The sequence below is a fragment of the Centrocercus urophasianus genome, unplaced genomic scaffold (genome assembly GCF_019232065.1).
Source record: "Centrocercus urophasianus isolate 14NV4802_14NV808 unplaced genomic scaffold, USGS_Curo_1.0 seq_10, whole genome shotgun sequence".
NCBI lineage: Eukaryota > Metazoa > Chordata > Aves > Galliformes > Phasianidae > Centrocercus > Centrocercus urophasianus.
In genome coordinates this window covers 46,458,337-46,477,299 of record NW_024884142.1, presented here as the reverse complement: position 1 = coordinate 46,477,299, position 18,963 = coordinate 46,458,337, and the positions used below count along the sequence as shown (strand labels likewise).

The 18,963-nt window shown below is 40.3% G+C and overlaps 1 protein-coding gene across 2 annotated transcripts in view; it reads left to right on the top strand.

The window, feature by feature from the left end:
• Positions 1-8,982: 8,982 nt before the first annotated feature.
• ARHGAP18 (Rho GTPase activating protein 18) overlaps positions 8,983-18,963 on the top strand; it is a 59,056-nt gene continuing 49,075 nt past the window's right edge. For both annotated transcript variants that reach the window (XM_042817453.1, XM_042817460.1), the window contains exon 1: positions 8,983-9,050. In XM_042817453.1, coding sequence (XP_042673387.1) covers positions 8,983-9,050 — 68 coding nt within the window. The remainder of the gene's footprint in view (positions 9,051-18,963) is intronic.

Below are 18,963 nucleotides of genomic sequence, written 5' to 3'. Positions count from 1 at the left end.
AAAAAAAAAAAAAAAAGTGTTTTGAAACAGATAACTTTGAAACAGATTCAGCACCAATGTGGGTGCCTGGGGGCTGAGCCCCATGCTCTGGTGGCAGCCGTGCCCCAGGTGTGCATTCCCCTGTGCTGACTGTGTGGTATATCTCCTGACAGGCAGCACACACCCCTGGCATGCTGTGCTCTGCTGGTTTGGTTTTGTTTGTGGTTGGATGATTTTTTATTTATTTATTTATTTATTTATTGGCAGACATATGGTGAACACTACTGTATATTATGAGAGTTATTAAATAACAAGATTCTGTATTGATTTAAATCGAAGTAAATCTGACTGCTATTACACAAATACCACTTTTCTTTTGAATGTTTTTAAGCAAACTGTAAACGTTATGTTTTTCTTGCAGAAACTGCACATGTTATATCCCGTCATAGACAAACTTTCAAGGTTAGCCTTCTGTAATAACAGCTGTTGCTTCCAAAGTCGCAATGCTGGTAGCGTACTCTTGCCTTGTGTTTCTGCAGATTCATCCAAGCTTCATGGTAAAACTCTGTCTGTCACAGTCTCTGTAGACAGGTGTGAGAAGATTAGCCACAACAAATGATTTCCCAAACTTAGTCATCAGTGAATGTCACAAATGTACTCTTTGAGGACCGTGGCCATAGAGGCTATAGATGTGATGACAAGTAAAATGACTTGTGACACATATGTGGCTGTGCATCAGCCTAAAAATACTTATGGACTGCAAAGTTATTGCTTGGCACGTATGCATAGGTACAGCTATAACATTGCTTTGAGTTTTTATTTTTCTTTCTTTATGAGTGATATTTTTTCAGCTTTCACATGGGCTGCTTTCAATCACAAAGAACCAAATAAGCACTCAAACATTTATTTCTTGTTAAAATTTCTTGCACAGGTGTTCACGTTTACATCAATTTTCTTTGTATTTGTTCTACAGGGGAGTTATGTTTTGAATACTTATGAAAGACAAATGAAAAGCATCAGGAAAATATCAGAAACAAATAATCATTTTTATTCTTACAGTTTATGTTTGCAAATTTCTTTGTTCAAAATTTGGCCAGTCCTTGTTACAACAAAGCTATTGGAAAAGGAAAGTAATTTCTAAACACAGATGTCCTATCCTTTAATTCAAAATCAAAAGTGCTGTGTGTTGCTGTTAAAGATGGTTTATGCAAAAACTATCATGAAAATAACAAAACAAGCCTGGGAAGCTGATTTTTTTTTTTTAAAAAAAAAAAAAAAAAAAAAAAGGTTGCAGCAAGCAAGAATATGGGCATATTCTTACTCCCTTCTGGTTCTATCTCTGACTCCTACAGATACAGTTTTATGAGGTGTCCCATTAATGTCATATTTCTCAAACTGTAGTTAGGACTTCATATATAGCTGAAGTGTGGTGCCCTTTTAAAATTTAGTTAAATTTCTGGAAAATGCAGTTCTGAGTTGATGTAAACCTTTTTTTTTTTTAAATTCGTGTTGCATTCAGAAGACTGTTTTGAATTCAGAGTAATAAGAATAATACACTGCTTGCACTGTTCCATAGATAGTGTGGCTGAATTTGATTTCACTGTGTAAAACAAGGGAGAGGGAAGGGTTTTAAAAATTGTGATTATTTGTTTTGGGTGCGAAAGGAATGATGCCAAATGACTATTTTTTTTCATATCAACAAGGGAGAACTAAAAATACTTTGCTCTGGGTTAACTCAACATTTTACCGAGCATCCTCTAGTTTAAAAGCCTTTGCAGAGTAAGGTTTTCTTTTAAGCAGCTGATGACTCAGGCGATTATTTCCTTTGTTGTTCTGAAGGGTTTGTTGTCAGCTAGCAGCCACATTTCTGGGTAGCTCTGGTTTATTTTCATTATTTTTTTTTTTTCCGTTTTCATGAGCTTTTCTGACTAAACAGAAAAAAAAATTCTCTGGCACTGCTATTGTATGTTTTGCTTCACCAGATGTTTCTGTGCTGCAGATTCAGCTGTGATGAATTCTGCAGACAGCAGCAAAATTAGAAGGATAATGAGAGGAAGAGCGTGGAGTCAAAAAGTAGGCTGACGTAGAGGACATGTGCATGAGAGTACTTGGCTTCAGTTTCTCAGCCAGATGTAGAGTGAAGAAACTGTCCCAGCCCACGCTGCATCGTGGCCTGAAGTGGTTTAGGGAAGTAACTGACATGATGCTGAGTGAGGCACAGCCTGGGTTTTAACACAGCAAATCATTCTGTGGTTTACAGGTTTTATTTTCAGGATGTGGCTTTCGTTTTCTGCCACCATCTCTGTTTCACTTGGTGAAGCTTGTGTGCTGGTCAGTTTGTCTGTTCAATTACATTGAAGTGCAGGATATAACAGTCTGAACTTGACTGCAAGAACAGGAGAGTTGGAGTTGTGGGTTATGAGAAGTTTCTCTACTCCTCTGTCCCCCGTGGGTTTAATGTCACACTGTACGAGAGAATAAAATCAGTATTTCTGGCATTCATATGACAGTAACCTCATGGCAAAAGGTTACCAGGTATGCCAAATGAGACCTTTCAGAATGAGCTCTCTATGCATGCTTTGATGTGCAAACTGCATCATCTGCAGCTGTGTTGAAAGCAGTGATAGGAGAAATGTAAGCACGAGTGTCACAGCCATGAGAAGAGCAAGCGTTCACCACAACAAAGTGTTTGTGATAGTGTACAGTTGTTCTATGGAGTTCAACACTTATGCTCAGGGAAGATTGATTTGAATTGGAACAGATGTTTAAAAAAAAAAAAAAAAAAAAAAAAGATGGTCAGGATAATGAAAGATCTCTGGCAGAATAGTGAGCATGTAGTGTATTTAACCCCAGAAAAACTTTTTGAAAAGTTACAGAGCTGCTTCACACAAATGCAAAAGGATTGATCAGGAACATTGGATGCCATGCTCTGGAGTTCTATATTTATTTCATTTTCATACAGTAGGACAGTGTATCTACCTCTAAGACACTGTGTGAGAATTAAGAAAGACTAAGACAAATCTATTTTAAAAATACACTCTTTTCACAATTAGAGGCATGTGAAGTAATAGTATGAAAAACTAAAACTGTATCAAAACTAGCTCAAAATAAAGGAGGCATTCAGAGTTGCCAATGAAAAAATCCTCACCACCCCCCAAAGTTAGCATTAACTTTCCAAAAGTGGTGTGAAACTTCAGGTGTAGTATTAGGTTTTCCCGCACAGTCCTATACCTCATTTGGAGGTGCTACAAAGTATACCAAGTTTATCATTTGTTCTTTTTAATGTGATTCACCGTATGGTGAATAATTCTTACAAAGAGCTTGATATTATTAACCTCATTATGTGGACATAGAAAGGGATGCAAGCGTGGACGAGGACTGTGCAAGGTCACATAGTAAATAAACGTTGGATAAATTATCACTGCTAGAACTGATAAACCTCTGGGTAAAACGGAGCAGCTGTCCGACCATGAGCAAAAACATTAAAGCAGGCGAGATGAGAACCTCATATAATCAAAACTCCCTGTCATTCCTGCAAGGTAAACAGATGGGCTGCGGAGGGTGCGACCTGAATTTCTTCCAGGAGTTTCATTCGAGAATAATCAAACTGAATAAACTGCAATAAACTCATGTGCTCATCAGGCTTTGGATAATCTCAAAAATTGCCTCAGTAATTACTATTTCACCTCTTGCACTCTCAAATGAAGAATTACCAAAGCAGCCACCAGAGTGCGCCAGATACATTTTAGAGTAAGTTGTAAGGAAAGAAAGGAAGGTGGGAAGAGCTCCTTTTTTTTTTTTTTTTTTTTTTTTTTTTTTTCCTTCTTCTTTTTGCTAAGGCTTGGAACAAGTCAGCTGTTCAGATCTGTGTGTGAAGGGCAGTAAGGGGGAAGGCCAGCACTACTTGTAGTGAACCTGAAGGGGTTATTTCTCCTACCTGTGGTTATGTCCTTGCAGTCACTTCTTGACGATTCTGTGTTGCTTACAGAATAAGTCCTCCATTTATTGAGCAGTGTTCTGGTAGTAATGGACATATTTGTCCAGAAAAAAATCCTATTAAAATTTGAATTCAGGATCTGTGCACAATAGCCTGAAGGATCAAGCTGTAAGAAAAGTCTGTTATGTGCTGGCTAACAAGAATATTATCAGCTTTCTGTATGCAAGTTTGCTTTCAGCATATAAGTGTATGACTTAGTCCCTATCTTTGGTATTCAGGGGTAACTAAGCTGATCTAAAACACCTCCTACTTACTAGTACCGTACATTCCAAAGTACTGAACACTCCACATTTTATTTGCCATATGGTGCACATTTCAACTGAACGTTGCATGTTATGTATTTTCACAGGCAGCATAACAGAATTAAAGATAGATCTTATCTGGCAGATGTGGATATCTGCATGTGACCCACATAATCTAGTTTATCTTCCTAGTCCATGGAAAGGAGCAGACAGTTCTAGAGCATGATTCATCTTTATGTTCTAAAGGGAATGGATAATATAAACCAGATGATTTTACCAGCTAATAGTACATGTTTGATAGCCTTTGAGCAGAGCCTAAAATCACTTGCATGGATGTAGTCATCAAGAGCTCAGCAGAAATCATACCCTGCACACGTAATCTTCATTCCTATACTATACGTTCTTTCCCATAGTGCTGCTAACATAATTCATTAATGGCTGCAGAATACTACTCAAGCGTGTGGGTCTTCATGTAGTGGAGTACAACATCAAGTATGAAGCTTAGCAAGTGTTTGACATCATCTTACAGAGTAAAAAAACTTTCTGTTCTTTTGTTATCTTGCAATCTCTGGCTGCTAGCTGGAGCCCTGAAAGCATAATTTGGACAATGGAAATGCAGTGAGCTGGCTGAGGATTTTTCAGTTTGGCTTAAAATCCATCTGAACAAATTTTACAGTAGGTTATGCAAAGGATTAGCATTATGTTCTGCACCAGGTCATTGCAAATCTATTTTGTAAGTCCTGAAGCACAGTTGTCCATTCACTGCAGCCCTGCATTTGTTGTCTGAACACTCTGGTATTGCTTCCAAGGAGAACTCTAGAACTTGGTGGGAATAAACCTACTGAGATAGGGCCATTGAAGTCGGTCCGTGAATTTGAAATTGTAAGGTTATCATCTACAATTTTCTCAAGCCAGTGCTTCTCAATAGATTGCATTTCTACCTGCTGATAACTGATGTATCATCAGAAACATCAATGTGAAAAAAACAACAATCACCTGGAAATAAAAAGATGACAGTGTTGTTTTTTGATTTTTGAGGGGAAAAAAAAGAAAAAAAAAAGTGCTTTGCAGCGAGAATTCAAAAGTAGATGTTAAACAAATGCATATCAATTCCTTCCAGTCCTTGATAGGAAATTATAATCAGGAGGGAGACTGACTTTTTAGATGGGTAGTGATAGGACAAGGGGTACTGGTTTTAAATGAAAAAAGGGGAGATTTGGATTAGTTATTAGGAGGAAATTATTTGGAGAGTGGTGAGGCACTGGCACAGGCTTCCCAGAGAAACTGTAGTGCCTCATCCCTGGAGGTACTCAAGGCTGGGTTGAATGGGTACTGGGCAGCCTGAGATGATGGGGGGCATCCCTGCCCATGGCACACTGGGACTGTGTGGGCTTTAAGGTTCCTTCCAACCTAAAACATTTTGAGATTCTGTGAAAACAGTGACAAATTAGACATTTTCTGAGACATTTTCGTTTCAGTAATTGCTTTATTAAAAAAACCCCAAAGCATATGTTTCCTGTGTGATCTACTTGGCTCTGGCTCTTAATTACATTAAGTGGAAGGAGACTGCCTGACATCTTAATCTGAACACTTGAACTCTTTGAAGGAGTCTTGGGTTCAGCAGCTAGACAATATGATTAGTAGTTACCGCCCTCAGTGATATCTTTTTTCTACCACGTAAAGTCATGTGCCCCAGACAGTACCTTCTTGTCTAGTTGGTAATAAGAAACCTTACTTTTCACATTACTATACTCATACCATGTTAAGAACAAGACTAGTAACTACAAACTCAGTAATTACTGACTGCAAGTTTTTTTTAGGCAAAGGACAGACTAGTGAAAGTGTGAGGATATTCCTGTCAGTGTACGAAAATAAAACATCTATAGGTCTATGTTATCTAGCTGCCTCCAGAATCATTTCTGCAAAGAGAAATAAAGTGGACTGGAGTTCTGTTGTCATAGCAGGAAGGAGTCTGAACCCATCAAGCTGTCTGACAGAGTAAAGGAAAAAGTGTGCCTAGAACTAAGCTCCTAAATCCTCAGGAACTATTTCATGCTCAGCACATTTGAAGTGCGTCATGCTAAAGGCAAATTGAAGAAGGCAATTAGTATCTCTGGTGTTTCTGAGTTATCAGTAATTTAATTTCTATTCTCACTTATTAACAGAATTTCTTTATTTCTATGTCCTTTCTTTTCACCATCAGCATTGTGATATGCTTAAAAAGACTTGCTTACTCTCCAGTTGATAAGTACAAGCTCATTCTAGATTTTGCCATTCTTCAACTGTCACTTAGCAGCATATAAGTCTTCTCCCACTCTTCATTTGTAGCAAAGTTTTCTTTGACCAGTGCCTTCTGACACCACACTGGCTACACTGTGCTTCTGCATTCTTTCTTTACAGAGGGCATACCGTGTGTTGTGCCCTAATTATGATGTGTTTTAAGATGCTTATCAAAGAAAAAAGCACTTTATATTTTTGCTCTTATGGCACCTAATATATATTCTGTTTGGCATAGCACTTTGGCAAGCACTCGTTAAGCACAGAATGCTTCAGATATTTCACTTTTCTTTCTTTCTTTCTTCTTTAATCTCTTCTTTGAAGGTAGTTTTACAATCAAGTACAGTATGTGGCATGCAGCCAGTTAGCTGAAAATTTTAGAAACTGCCAGGTCCTAAGGCAATTTCATTTAATTTACATTTTTAGTTTTCTTGTTTCAATTTAAAAGAAAAAGGTTGGGTCCTTAAAAAAATAATTCTGCATAAGCTGTTCAACAGTTAAGCACATGCATTTAAGAGCCAAAGGCAACAGTAAATAGGTGTAGTGACATATATTAATAGGTTGCTTTCTCATCTCATGCTGAAGTACTTCTAAAATTATCAGTGCAAACATTTGAGTGTTGCATGTGTTTGTGTGTGAGGAATAGATTTCTGCTTTTCAGACATGGTCTGAGAGATGATGCACTGTAGCTGTGCACTGGGATACAAGGGGATCCTGCCACGGTCCCAAAATTTGAAAAAAAAAAAGTGAATTTGAGTAGAAAAAGTCCAAAAAACCTAACAAGTTGCTTACAGATAAAGCAGTCTCCATAAGACATGGAAGAGCCAGGCTTTGCTAAACACACCTTTGCCTCCAGTTGTTTTCACTTATTTAAAGCACAGGCTGAACTTGAACTTCAGTGGTGGAGGAAGGGAATGGGTCCCTCAGCCGTGGCTTGAAATTTCATGGTGATATGACCCTTTTCAAAGCAGTAAAGGACAGCCCACTTTGTGTTTCATACAGGGCCACCCTTCATTAAGAAGAAACCTGGATAAAGTTATCTGCTTGAGTCAATGATAAAGTCCAGTTATGCCCAGACATCACCCATGAATTTTGCAAAGCCAATAGCTCCCAGCTCTGAGTGCATGGTGGGTTCTGAAGGACGCGTTGGCCTTGCTCTGTCTGAGGGCAATTCTGGTCAGTTGACCATGGGGAGCAGTGCTCCACTGAATCATAGAATCATTAAGGTTGCCAAAGACTTCTAACATTGAGTCCAACTGTCAACACATCAATGCCATGTGCACTAACCATGTTGTTAAATGACACATGTAGATGTTTCTTTAAGACCTACAGGGACAGTGGCTCCACTATCTCCCTGGGCAGCCTGTTTCAGATGCATCGCTACTCTTTCTGAGAATAATTTTTTCCTAATACCCAACCTAAACTTCTCCTGCCACAACTTAAAGATATAATCTCTTGTTCTATCACTATTACCTGGGAAGAGAGGCCAATACCCACTTCAGTGCGACCTCCCTTCAGGTAGTTGTAGAGAGCAATAAGATCTCCCCTGAGCCTCCTCCAGACTGAACAATCCCAGTTCCTTCAGCTGTTCCTTAGAGCACAGGCTGGAATCTCTGTGCTCCTATTTAAGGGTGCAGCCATTCAGATAAATGAGGATATAGACCTATAGACCTTGGGATGTGCCAGGACACTCAGTGCTGAATTTTTCAGATGTTTCATTGCAAGTGAAACTGTTGCATTATATATATATATATATATATATACTTTGAGAAGGAAAAAGAAATGCAATAGTTATGTTAACATTGAAGCCAATCCATTTCCTTGTGGCAGAAGTGGCTGCAGTCAGAAGCTGGGGAAGGATACGGCAGCGATGAGGCAGCCCGGTTCCCGGTATCCTCGTCTGACCCTGCTGCTCGCAGGAATTTTTATAATGCTAGATTATAATTTAAATAAAATCCGTTTCACGTAGAAGCGAAAGCAAGCGTGGAATGATCTGCTGCTATTCATTTTTACATGCAGCGTGCACAGTAGCACTAGAAACTGAGAACAACCCCAGTTTTTATTATCAAAGCCATTCCCAAGCTGCGTCCGCGGGCAGCAGCGACGGCTCCGCCCCGTTACGCGGCGCTCAAAGCGCGGTAACGTTTGACTGCCTCCTTCGAGCGCTTCCACGCCAGCTGCAGCCCGCGGCCGGCGCGAGGCGGCAGGAGCGGGCCGCGGGCAGCCGCAGAGCTCCGCAGCCGGAAGCGGCCGCCGTGACCCTCCCGCTGGTGCTGCCGGGCACCCGGTTCCCGAGGCGGCGGCGGCGGGAGGAGGAGGAGGAGGAGGAGGAGGAGCGGGAGGGGCGCGGTCCCGGAGAGCCGTGCTGCCGCCACCGACCCTGCCCCGCTGCGCTGCGCTCCGGCGGGAGGCTGTGCCGCGCCGAGCCGCGGCCGGGCCGCCTCGCTCCGTCTCGGCGTCCGTGGAAGGGATGCGGCGGCACGCACCATGAGCTGGCTGTCCGGCTCCCGCGGCGTGGTGCTCACCGCCTACCACCCCAGCGGCGGCACCGGCGGGTGAGTGCGGCCGGGCAGGTGCGGCCCGCGGCGGGGCCCTAGTGGAGCCGGCCCGGCAGGGGCTGCGCTGGGAGGCCGAGCGCGTCCGTCTCGGCCCGGCGTCTTTTTCGCCGCGCTTCTCGCTTTTTCCCTCCGCTCTCCTAACGCTGCGCGGGGCCTTTGGCGAGCAGGTGCCGGTTGTAGTTAAGGAACAGACGCGCTTGCTTGCTGCCCGAGCAACCCGCGGTTGTTAACATTGGGCTGTGCCCGCTGTGCGGCCCGACCCTGCGCGATCGGGTGGGGGTCAGGCTTTGTGCTTTGACTTATCATCGTGGCTTTTTTTTTTTTTTTTTCTTTCCGTTTGATTTGTTGTTTCTTATTTATTTATTTAATGTTGTTGATTGAGGCGAGTTGCACGTAGGGACGAGATAAACTTTTCACAGCATTTGTCGTTTTGCTTTAAATGCAGAATTGAAAATGGGCAAGGGAGGCAGCCTCTGTGAAGGCTGAGCGTCTCCACGCGCCTTGTGGCATGTTTAATGCCGACACAAATACAGTTGCCCCATAGCACTAACCACAGGCTTTTTTGGTGTGCTTTGTCCCTACGGCCCATTCAGACCCGTCCCTTCCTTGCTGAAACGGGCAACAAAGGTCCCATTGATGGGACTTTTATTAATGCGGGAAAGCCAATTGAAACTGGGAAGGTATTGACGCTGGCACACTGCTTACATATGCGCATAATGAGTGCTTCTGACCAAAGAGATTATAATCTCATTAAAAAAAGATAGATAAACAGAAGTACTGTATGTTGCCATGCAGTAAAGATAACTGATGCACCACGGTATGTCATGCTTTGAGTTACAAGAACAAGAATGGAGTTGAGAAGTGCAGCCTACCTAGTGTTTGAGCAGAGCAGGTGGCCCCTGTTCTTTCTGAGACTCTCTTCCTCTTCAGTTATGCTACTGTCAACTCTGCTGTAGCTTCTACTGTTGTCTTAACTGCATGTTGGGTCTTAACATGCACTGTCGGTCTGCAGTGTGCAGTGATCGTGCACAAATTATTCTGGTTGGGCAATACACATGGAGAGTGTGCAGAGGAGCAAATGTGAGATGTGATCTTCTTAATCGTAACGTAGAAATGTGTAAGTTAAAACTGTGTAGGGCAGGGATTTCCACATGTTTGTATTGTAGCGAAGCAACCCTTTTGGAAAGACAAACAGCCAACCTATGTTGAATTCTTATTTTCAAGGACATTCAAAACAATTAATATTGGAGATTGTATTGTTTTCTGAATGTTGGAGAAGTGTGGCACTGGTGCATCCTGAATAAAGTGATGTGTTGGCTGTGCTCCACATAAAGCGCATCTTCGGAAAGGGTTGTGCTTCCAAACCATTTGTTTTTTTCTTCAGGCATGGGGAGTTTTGCTAGATGAGACTGCAGTTTCACTGATCTAATAGATCACTTCACTATTCTGTTTTGGCCCTTTAAAGGCACAATGAGCCTGTGAAGTTCTGCCTTTGGGAAAGGCTTGCCTTATCATTGGCTCATCAAGCTAAAATCTAGAAAAACCTCCATGTGTTCACTTTGAAGTGTGACAGTTCAGCAATATTGCCTTGACAGTGTTGATGCACAGAATAGCATCAAAGCTGATTTTGGAATATAACTTAACAGTTTATGTCAAAATAATGGTTAAAAGAATATCTTACATTTTAGGTGTTGATTATGGGTCACTTCTGTGTTGCACCAAGTATTTAACTGGGAATTTCTTTAGTGAAATCACAGGGGTAGGTTACCTGGTAATAGTATCCTTCCACGATACTTCCGTTTTCTCACTTCTCAGCTTTAAGCTATTAGATCCAGTATCCCTATATTTATTGGCTGCCTTGCTGCTCACATATTTATGTTACCTCCTTTTCATTGTGATGTTCTACCTACACGTCATTTTTCTTGATTTTCCCATGGAACTGCTAGGTGTTAAATGAACTGTAGAAAAGAAGAGTACATCAAGTAACTTGTAACCCATGACTGTTTCGGTGGCTTTTTTGGCTCTTGTAGGCATGTAAGCCTCATGTGAAACATGAAGTTCATTTACAGAAGCATAGACATCCATTGCCATTTAGGTTCCTTGCTAGGGTTTTTGCCTCATCTACTGTGGCAGAAAGCTGCAGGTCCTATGTCATATTTGCCAGCTACATGCAGATGTTTTAGATAATAACAGTCTTTTCATAGGGCTGCGTGTGCTTATCCTTAGGCAACTGAATCCAGACAGTCCTCTGCAGGGCTATTTCTGTTCAAGAACCAGTGTGTATATATTTGTATGGAGGTAAAAATATTGTTCAAATGATTATATGGTTATAACACCAAGACTGGAGTGTCCAAGAGATGGGAAATAAAATATAACAAAACTGCAAGTAACTAGATGCACATGGAACTAAATGTATACATACCAATGTGCAAGGAAAATAAATTTCTGCTACAGTGCATCTTCAAGAGCCCAGCCTAAGAGGGCAAAATGAGTTATACTTAAATGTGTTTAAATGTGACGGCCACTGGGAGTTTGCTTTGCTTTTCTCTCTCATCTTTGTCATATCTCATAGGCTGCAGTTCTGCATTATTTCCTTCTCTGCTCCAAACTGTCATGTGAGTCACAGCCTCCCTGTATGCTTCCAAAGAGTCCCTGTGCTTTCTCACCAGCAGCCAGCATGTGTGCTTTTGTTGCCACTTCATGTAATTACTGCGGAAGACCAATTTGAGTTCTGCAGCTTTGCAAGTTAGTGCCATTTTAACATCATGTACTCCCAGAGGTCCTGTGTGTCTTTATATTGCTAGTGACTTGTTAAGAAGGACATCAGTACTTTGTAAAGACTAGAATGTAGCTCTTCTTCTCCAGAGGCAATGTACTTATGCACACACTCACTTATTTGCTGTATTTAAATATAGCATTTGGTTTGCTGACACTCACTTGCAAAATGAGAACAACAAGCTCAGTTTCCTTTAGATGGAACTAAAACCCAGACTAGTTCTGGAAAGAGTGCTGTAACCCTTGGCTACTGTAAAAGAGAAGTTTGCCACCTCCTCGGATCTCCTCTGTCAAATGACACCTGCCAGCTAGCATCCGAGGTCTCTGAGATTCACTGTATTGCTTCACTGCTGAACTCATGTGAATTTGGGAGATGTCAGCAGAAGGTGGGCAATGCGTGGCAGTGGAACAGAGTGGATCAACCTAAAAAGAAATCTAGTAGTGAACAGGAATTCATACCTTCTGCGAAGGGCAATTTCCATTCTCATTCCTTCAGAGAGAAAAGCTCTAATTTCTTTCCCTCTCTTTTCCCACTGATGGCTTGCTCTTGGAGTTGAAATCCAGTACAAAGAACTAAAGCACAGTGAGAGATGCATGTGATACTAAGTATGGAAGCAGCAACTGATGTGTTGTGATGGAGCCTTGTCCACTTTCTTTTGCAATCTGTTTGTACAGCACAGATTTTGGATTTTCCACATATATATCATCTCAGCATTTGTTGTTCCTACCCCCTGTAACCTGTCTGCCATGACACCAGTATGGGTGGCTTAGCACAGTACCTGCTGTGTGTTGTTTTGCTTATGCAGAGCAAAGATCCATCGTATAACAGCCGACTTCATAAAAATCATAGCAATTTTCTTTCTACTGAGTTTATATGAACTATAAATATATGAACGTCTATAGTCTATATGAACGCAGATCTTTCCTGCCTTGAATTTGCCTGCTAATTTGAATGTTTATTGTATTGTAATTTGAATGTGTATTGTGTTTATTGTCAGTGTAGTAGAATAGAGCTAATAGGCAACAGTGTGCTAAGTTTTTGTTAAAATAGTTTTTGTGTCTTTTGTGCTGTATGTGTGTATAAATATATAGTGTACTGCAGACCCCTACCATGTTGCTTAGTTACCACTGTATTAATCCCAGTAACTTGATCTACAGACAGCACAATGCAGTAGCCCACTATTTCCAGCTTCCCTGATTCCAAATTCCTGCCTTCTCTGGTTTCCCCTTCCTCATTTTGCACTTTATTTTGTCTTTGAATTTAGCTGGTTTCTGCCTTTGGAAAACCACAGCAAACACCAATGAAGACCTCCTACTGTCAGTTAGCCTATTGTTGAGCTGCTGCACAATTTTATTTTGGTAGCTTGAATGAATAATTGTTTTTTATTCTCTATGTTCCTTCAGTCTAAAGAATTTTTTATTTTTTTTTTTAACATGTGTGTGTGTGTGACTTTTTTCTTTTCTTCCTTCAATTTTCACCATCCTTCTTTACACATCCTTCTTTCCTATTATTCTGCCTCCGCCTCCCAGCCTGAATTACTTGGAATACTTCAATGTCAGTCTCATGAGTGGTCATTCGCACAACTAAAATCACTTTTGTGCTGCTAGTTTGCCCTTCATTCAGCTGTATAAACTGCAGGCACACTTATTTTTCTAAGGATCCTGTTGGAACTCTCTTCGAGTTGCATCTCCCTTCTGCTCTGCCTGAGCTCTTCATCAGGGCTGTCCTTGCTGTACAGACATGGTCACTGGTTCTTGCACTTAGATATCCGTTTATCATCTGTCAGTGTTATAAAACAACATTATTTCAATAAGCTCAGTTCACTAACTGACCTAGATCATTCTGTATCATGGATGAAGACTGGATTTAACGCCCTTTGCTATCAGTGAAAATAGCCTAGTCAGTTCTACTCTCAGTCAGGCCCTTAAGTAGGTCTCAATGAGAGTATCTGTGGTGAATCAGTGGAACTGCATAGCAGAGGAAAATCAGGGCTCTCTGTGCACTGGCTTTCTTTTTTATTTTAACAACATATGGAGAATGAGATGACATGCTTGTCTAGCTATAAGGAATGTGAAACATAAGGGCCTTTTGAGCGTTTTAATTAAGGACTTTCTCAAGTGTGCACAAATCTAGATGATGAAGAGCGTAATACAAGACATTGCTAGATGTGCTGTTCTAAGTATGTAAACCTTGTGCAGAGCTAGAATGCAACTGACCTGCAGAACAGAGTACTGTGGGAGTCTTGTAAATCTGAACTTCAGCATTAATTCTAGGTGTGGCATCAAATTAATTTTTATTTTTTTGTTTCTGTAACTTATTCTTTGAAGAGCAGGGCTGATGGATTTGGTCTAGAAAAAGACCAATGGCCTTTTCTGCCTGCTGCTGTTGGCACTCAGTTAAGACATGTTAATAATCAGTTGTTACTGCCGATACTTTTGTTTCATAGCTGTCCCCAGAAAGGATGAAGCTGAGTGGTTCTAAAGGCTGTTGGTACATGCTTCAGCCACGTCTGCAGTGCGTGTGCCCAGCTCTGTAATTGCTCTTTTTCACTAGAGTTACTCAGTATCTGCTTTCATTTTTTTTTTCTTGTACAAATCAGAATACTACAGCTGAACTGAGGCCATAATTCCAGTCACTGATACAGAGAAGTTACTCCTGTGAGTGGTATTGCAGATTCCTGTTTTGTATGGGTCACTGATTGTCACTTTGTACTCCTCAGTAAATGAACAAGACTAGGATGAAAAATTCCACACTAGTAAGCCTTGAGTATTTTCAATGTGACAATGGGCTGTTTTGTGAGGACTGCTTGTTTTTCAGTGAACCTATCTCTGCCTTGGAATCTTGATCTCAAAATTATCATGTACAGGCAGGGAATTTAAATATTTCTAGCCAAACAGGGAAAAAAAGTTGTTTTTTTTTGTTTTTTTTTTTTTTTTTTTTTTTTCCTACTTTAAAGTGTTTGGCCATGTAAAAATCAAACTGACTTGACCTATTTCATAAAGTACAATTTTAGCCACTATTTTCTGAGGTGGTTTTGGTGATATTCCAAACAGTGTAATAAATTAACACATCAGCAAAAGCTGAAGCTGTGCGCTTACTCTTTGGTTGTTGTTTCGTGCTGTCATCTATCACAACAGTATGAAAGCGAAAACAGGAACAGTCAGTTAATTGGTTGTACCTTCTCTGATGATCATCTGTTCCAAGTTCTGCTTTGTTCTGTAAAGCTGTTCCTTGCCCTGCTTCCTGCAGCATCCCAGTCTTCTTCCTGTCCACCAGTCCCAAAGTCACCCTGGCAGTTTTTGCGTGGGCAAGGGGAAGTCATATACTTTGACTTCACTTCCCTATTTGAAAACCAGGGGAATACTTACATACTGAAGTGAATAGGTGAGAATTGTTTTGTCAGTATTTAATGTGTGACATTTAAAGTACCTTTTTTTTTTTTTTTTTTTAATGCATATTTTTTACTATTTTTGATCTGTTGTTTGTTTTTATCCAATTGCCATGTCACTGTCAGAACAATAGCTGGTTGGACTTGAGGCCAGTATTGAAATGTTCCCTCTGTTAGAAATTCTCTGCCTATATTAAATTATGTCATCAAGGTCCAGAAGTATACTATATTGGGAAGTAATGGTGAGATTTGTGACTTATCTGAGAGGGTGCATGGCTATATTTCAACTGGACGAATGGATCAGGAAGCTCTGTTATGCTTGTAATTTCCCACGTAGTCATATAGTGATTGTGGTTATAGCCATGGTTATGAGTCTGTGATCCTAGATAGAAAGCAAGGAGCTTGGAGCAGTAACTGAAAGCCTCAGCTGCTGAACAGCAAGGGAGTACTGGTCAACACTGTCACCTACACAGTCATTACTCATTTGGCAGTCATAGTGGGAGACCAAAGCTGTGGTTACCACGGGCTAATGGAAAGTGGTTTCTCTCTTGGCCATATGAGTGCCAAGAGAATGATAGATCAAACAACATTCATTGTATAGCTTCTAGAGCCTTACCACATTGTTTTCTTTGCCACAATTAGATAAACACTGGTAATAGCATTGCTTTTTGGGAAAAGTCCTTTCTATCAGCTGTGTTTGTAGATGATGAGCATTTGTGTCCTACTAAAATAGTTCTGATGCCTTAGCTGTATTGTCCTCATATTTCAGGTAGACTTGAGGAATATCTTTTTGTTCTGTTGAGATAGAGCTAGAGCATCTCTCAGAGGAGAGGTGCACACTATTTCCTGAAACTTCTTTTCATTTCAGAAGCCTTCCAGAGCTCAAACCAGCAGAAATTTTGATGTGCAGTGACAGTAGGTATAGGCTATGGTCAAATTAGGCTAAGATGAATGGAGGTTGCAAGGAGTGGGGACATCACTGCAAGTGGAGTTTGATTCCACCTCTCACCTACACATTTTTCTTGTCCTGTCATTGGCATTTCTGATCTCATTGAACTAGGTTGAGCTGCATAAAGAAAAGAATCCCTCTGTCAGTAGGTTTTTTTGTTTGTTTGTTTTTTGCAAATGTTGTTTTCAGACATATTGGTTTCTTCATCTGGCTCAGCAAGCAATGGCAGTGATGATACTGACACGACAAAAGTAATGGGGGCCCACAAGAGAGGAAAGGTTTGACAGCTCTCACTGGCAGCAACCTTCATCTGTGTCAGCTTAATGTGATTATTATGGAGCCATGATTTGTCAAGATCATTCATTTTTATGAGTCCCCGTACTGACTATGACCACATTCTTTAAGAGATTGGTCTGTTATAATATAAATTTATTGGTTCAAGTTTGTTAAAAAGTATTTGATGACTTAGCTTTGTACTGACTGATTCTTAGCCAATTCAGGAGCAGTTTGGACTTTAGCAGCCACTCTGAGTGTAGGCTGTATTTCTGGCTAATTTTGTCCATACTCAGACCATTCAGTGATTCAGTAGAGTGCGTGTCTTCTAGCTGTAAAAGGCATGTTGATTGTGAAAAGAGATCCTTGGGATCCAGTGGCATTCTCTGGTGAGGAATACCGTGGAGCACTTGCACTTATTTCGGAGTCATAATGAAGGCAAAGCAAGCTCTCCATGACTAACTGCATAGCACAGTGTGCTTCACAAAAAGAAACAAAAGTCCAACTTTGATTCCAGTGTATTATAATGAGGTCCATTGCAGCTTCTAAATTATAATTGTTCGTTGATTGATAAGCTTGTGAAACCTTGCTAATTGATGCTTTGTTTAAACACACCTTTCTTTGCTTTGAACTTTGCACCACAAACATCACCTTAGTTTCATAGTACACACAAAGTACTTCTTATTTGTGATAGTGCTTTGATGTGTAGTCAGAATCATGCATTTGGTTTACTATAAGGAACACAGCCTAACTTTTCATTGCAGTAATGTTTTAAGGGTAAAAGAGACTAAAGGAGTTAAATAGTAAAAGAATTCGCAAATGTCATTAAAATATTATGTACTAATTAAAATGTCAAAGCAGCTGTCCAGTGACCCAAATTCTTCCTACCTTTTTCTTTCAGAGAAGGATATTTGCACTGTGGTACTTGTTCTTCTTTGAGGTAAAAACATAGAAAAATAAATATGTGGTCTTTTTTCTCCTTGACAGGAGGAAGCATTCATAAATTTTTCCATAAACTTTATGAGCTTCATGCTGTGGAAGCTAGTATTTGGCACTTTGTACTTCAAATCAGAACACAGCTTATGAAAATGTATGATATTAAAATCAGAGTGATTACAATATTTAGTTTTTTGAACTTTTAAAGTGATTGTTTAAGCTTAGTCATCCTCTCTTAGTGAGTGTAAGGTACACATTCACTTGTATGTTTTCACTTACTATTCATTTGCAGAATTATTTGATAGATATTTCATTAAGCACAGACCTCAATATGGACTGCCGTAATTTCTGTCTAGAAGTTTCAATTTCAATATATGTAGGTGTTTAATCTCTGAAATACAGATAAGGAACAAACTGAGTTGCTGTTGAATAGTTTCGAAGAGTGTGCTAAGGGAGCTACAGCTACTTAGCTGGTGAGAGCTGGGTGCTGGCAGTTAGGGTGAGAAACACAGCTGGAGCCAGACTGTCAATCAGAACCTCTGCATAGGGCCACACCAGTGAGAAACAGGGCAGGGTGTGGCAGGACAATAAACACTGATTCAACATATGCAATTTTACATGACAGTCCTTTCCAGCTCTTCAGACAGCGTATTATAATCTGAGCTTCCACCTAAAATGTAATGGGAGCCTTCAGCCAGGCTCTTGGCTGCTCATTCAGGCTGGCTATCTTTCCTCCCTTTCCGTTCCCTTAAATTGCAAGCTTTTACCACTGACATAATTTGATGCTTTCAAATTAATTGGAATGGAGTTTTCGCATAGCACTTAATACTGCATGCATTGAATTTATTTTTTTTTTCCTGTTCACATGTGATCAGGTATAAAAATATCTGGTATTTGTTTGTTGAAGATGCACTTCATAATTTGAAGATGTCTGGCATTGGGAAATTGGTCCTGTCACTAACAGTTGAGTAGCACTCAACAGTACTTAACATTGTTTTTGTTCTTCTTTACACACAGTGTGCACGTATGGCAAAAGAAAATAGGAGTTTATAGAAGCATTGGCATATGGATTACGCCTCATCTGAGCATTTCCTTTACTGAGGAAATTATTTACACCTAAAGTTGGAGTCAGGGTTATCTAAAGTTGATGTCAGGGTTTTAACCACTAACTACATGGGGTCGTTTTAAAGAGTACAGTGAGTGTCGTGTCACTTTTCACTTCGTTTTTTTTTTTTTTTTTTTTTTTGCTGCCCTTAAACTCAAGTGTTGTGTTGGGCTATGCAGGGTAAGACACACGGATAATGTCTGTGATCCGCTCATTCTGAAAAAGCTGATTGGTGCTTCGTTACAGTGTTGCTTTATATAACTGATTGCCATCTTGTGAAATAGACTGGCAACTTTTTAGAACAACATATGTTTGTATATATGTCTATAACATAGAGAATGAGCTGAAAAAACATATGAACTACCGACATGGTGGTTTAGAAACTGTTATCTCTCATGTTTGTAAGATGTTGCTAAAGAAAGGAGTGTTAGTTAGGAAGGAAAAATAAGCAATTTTCCTAAATAATTTTTATTAAGAATTATC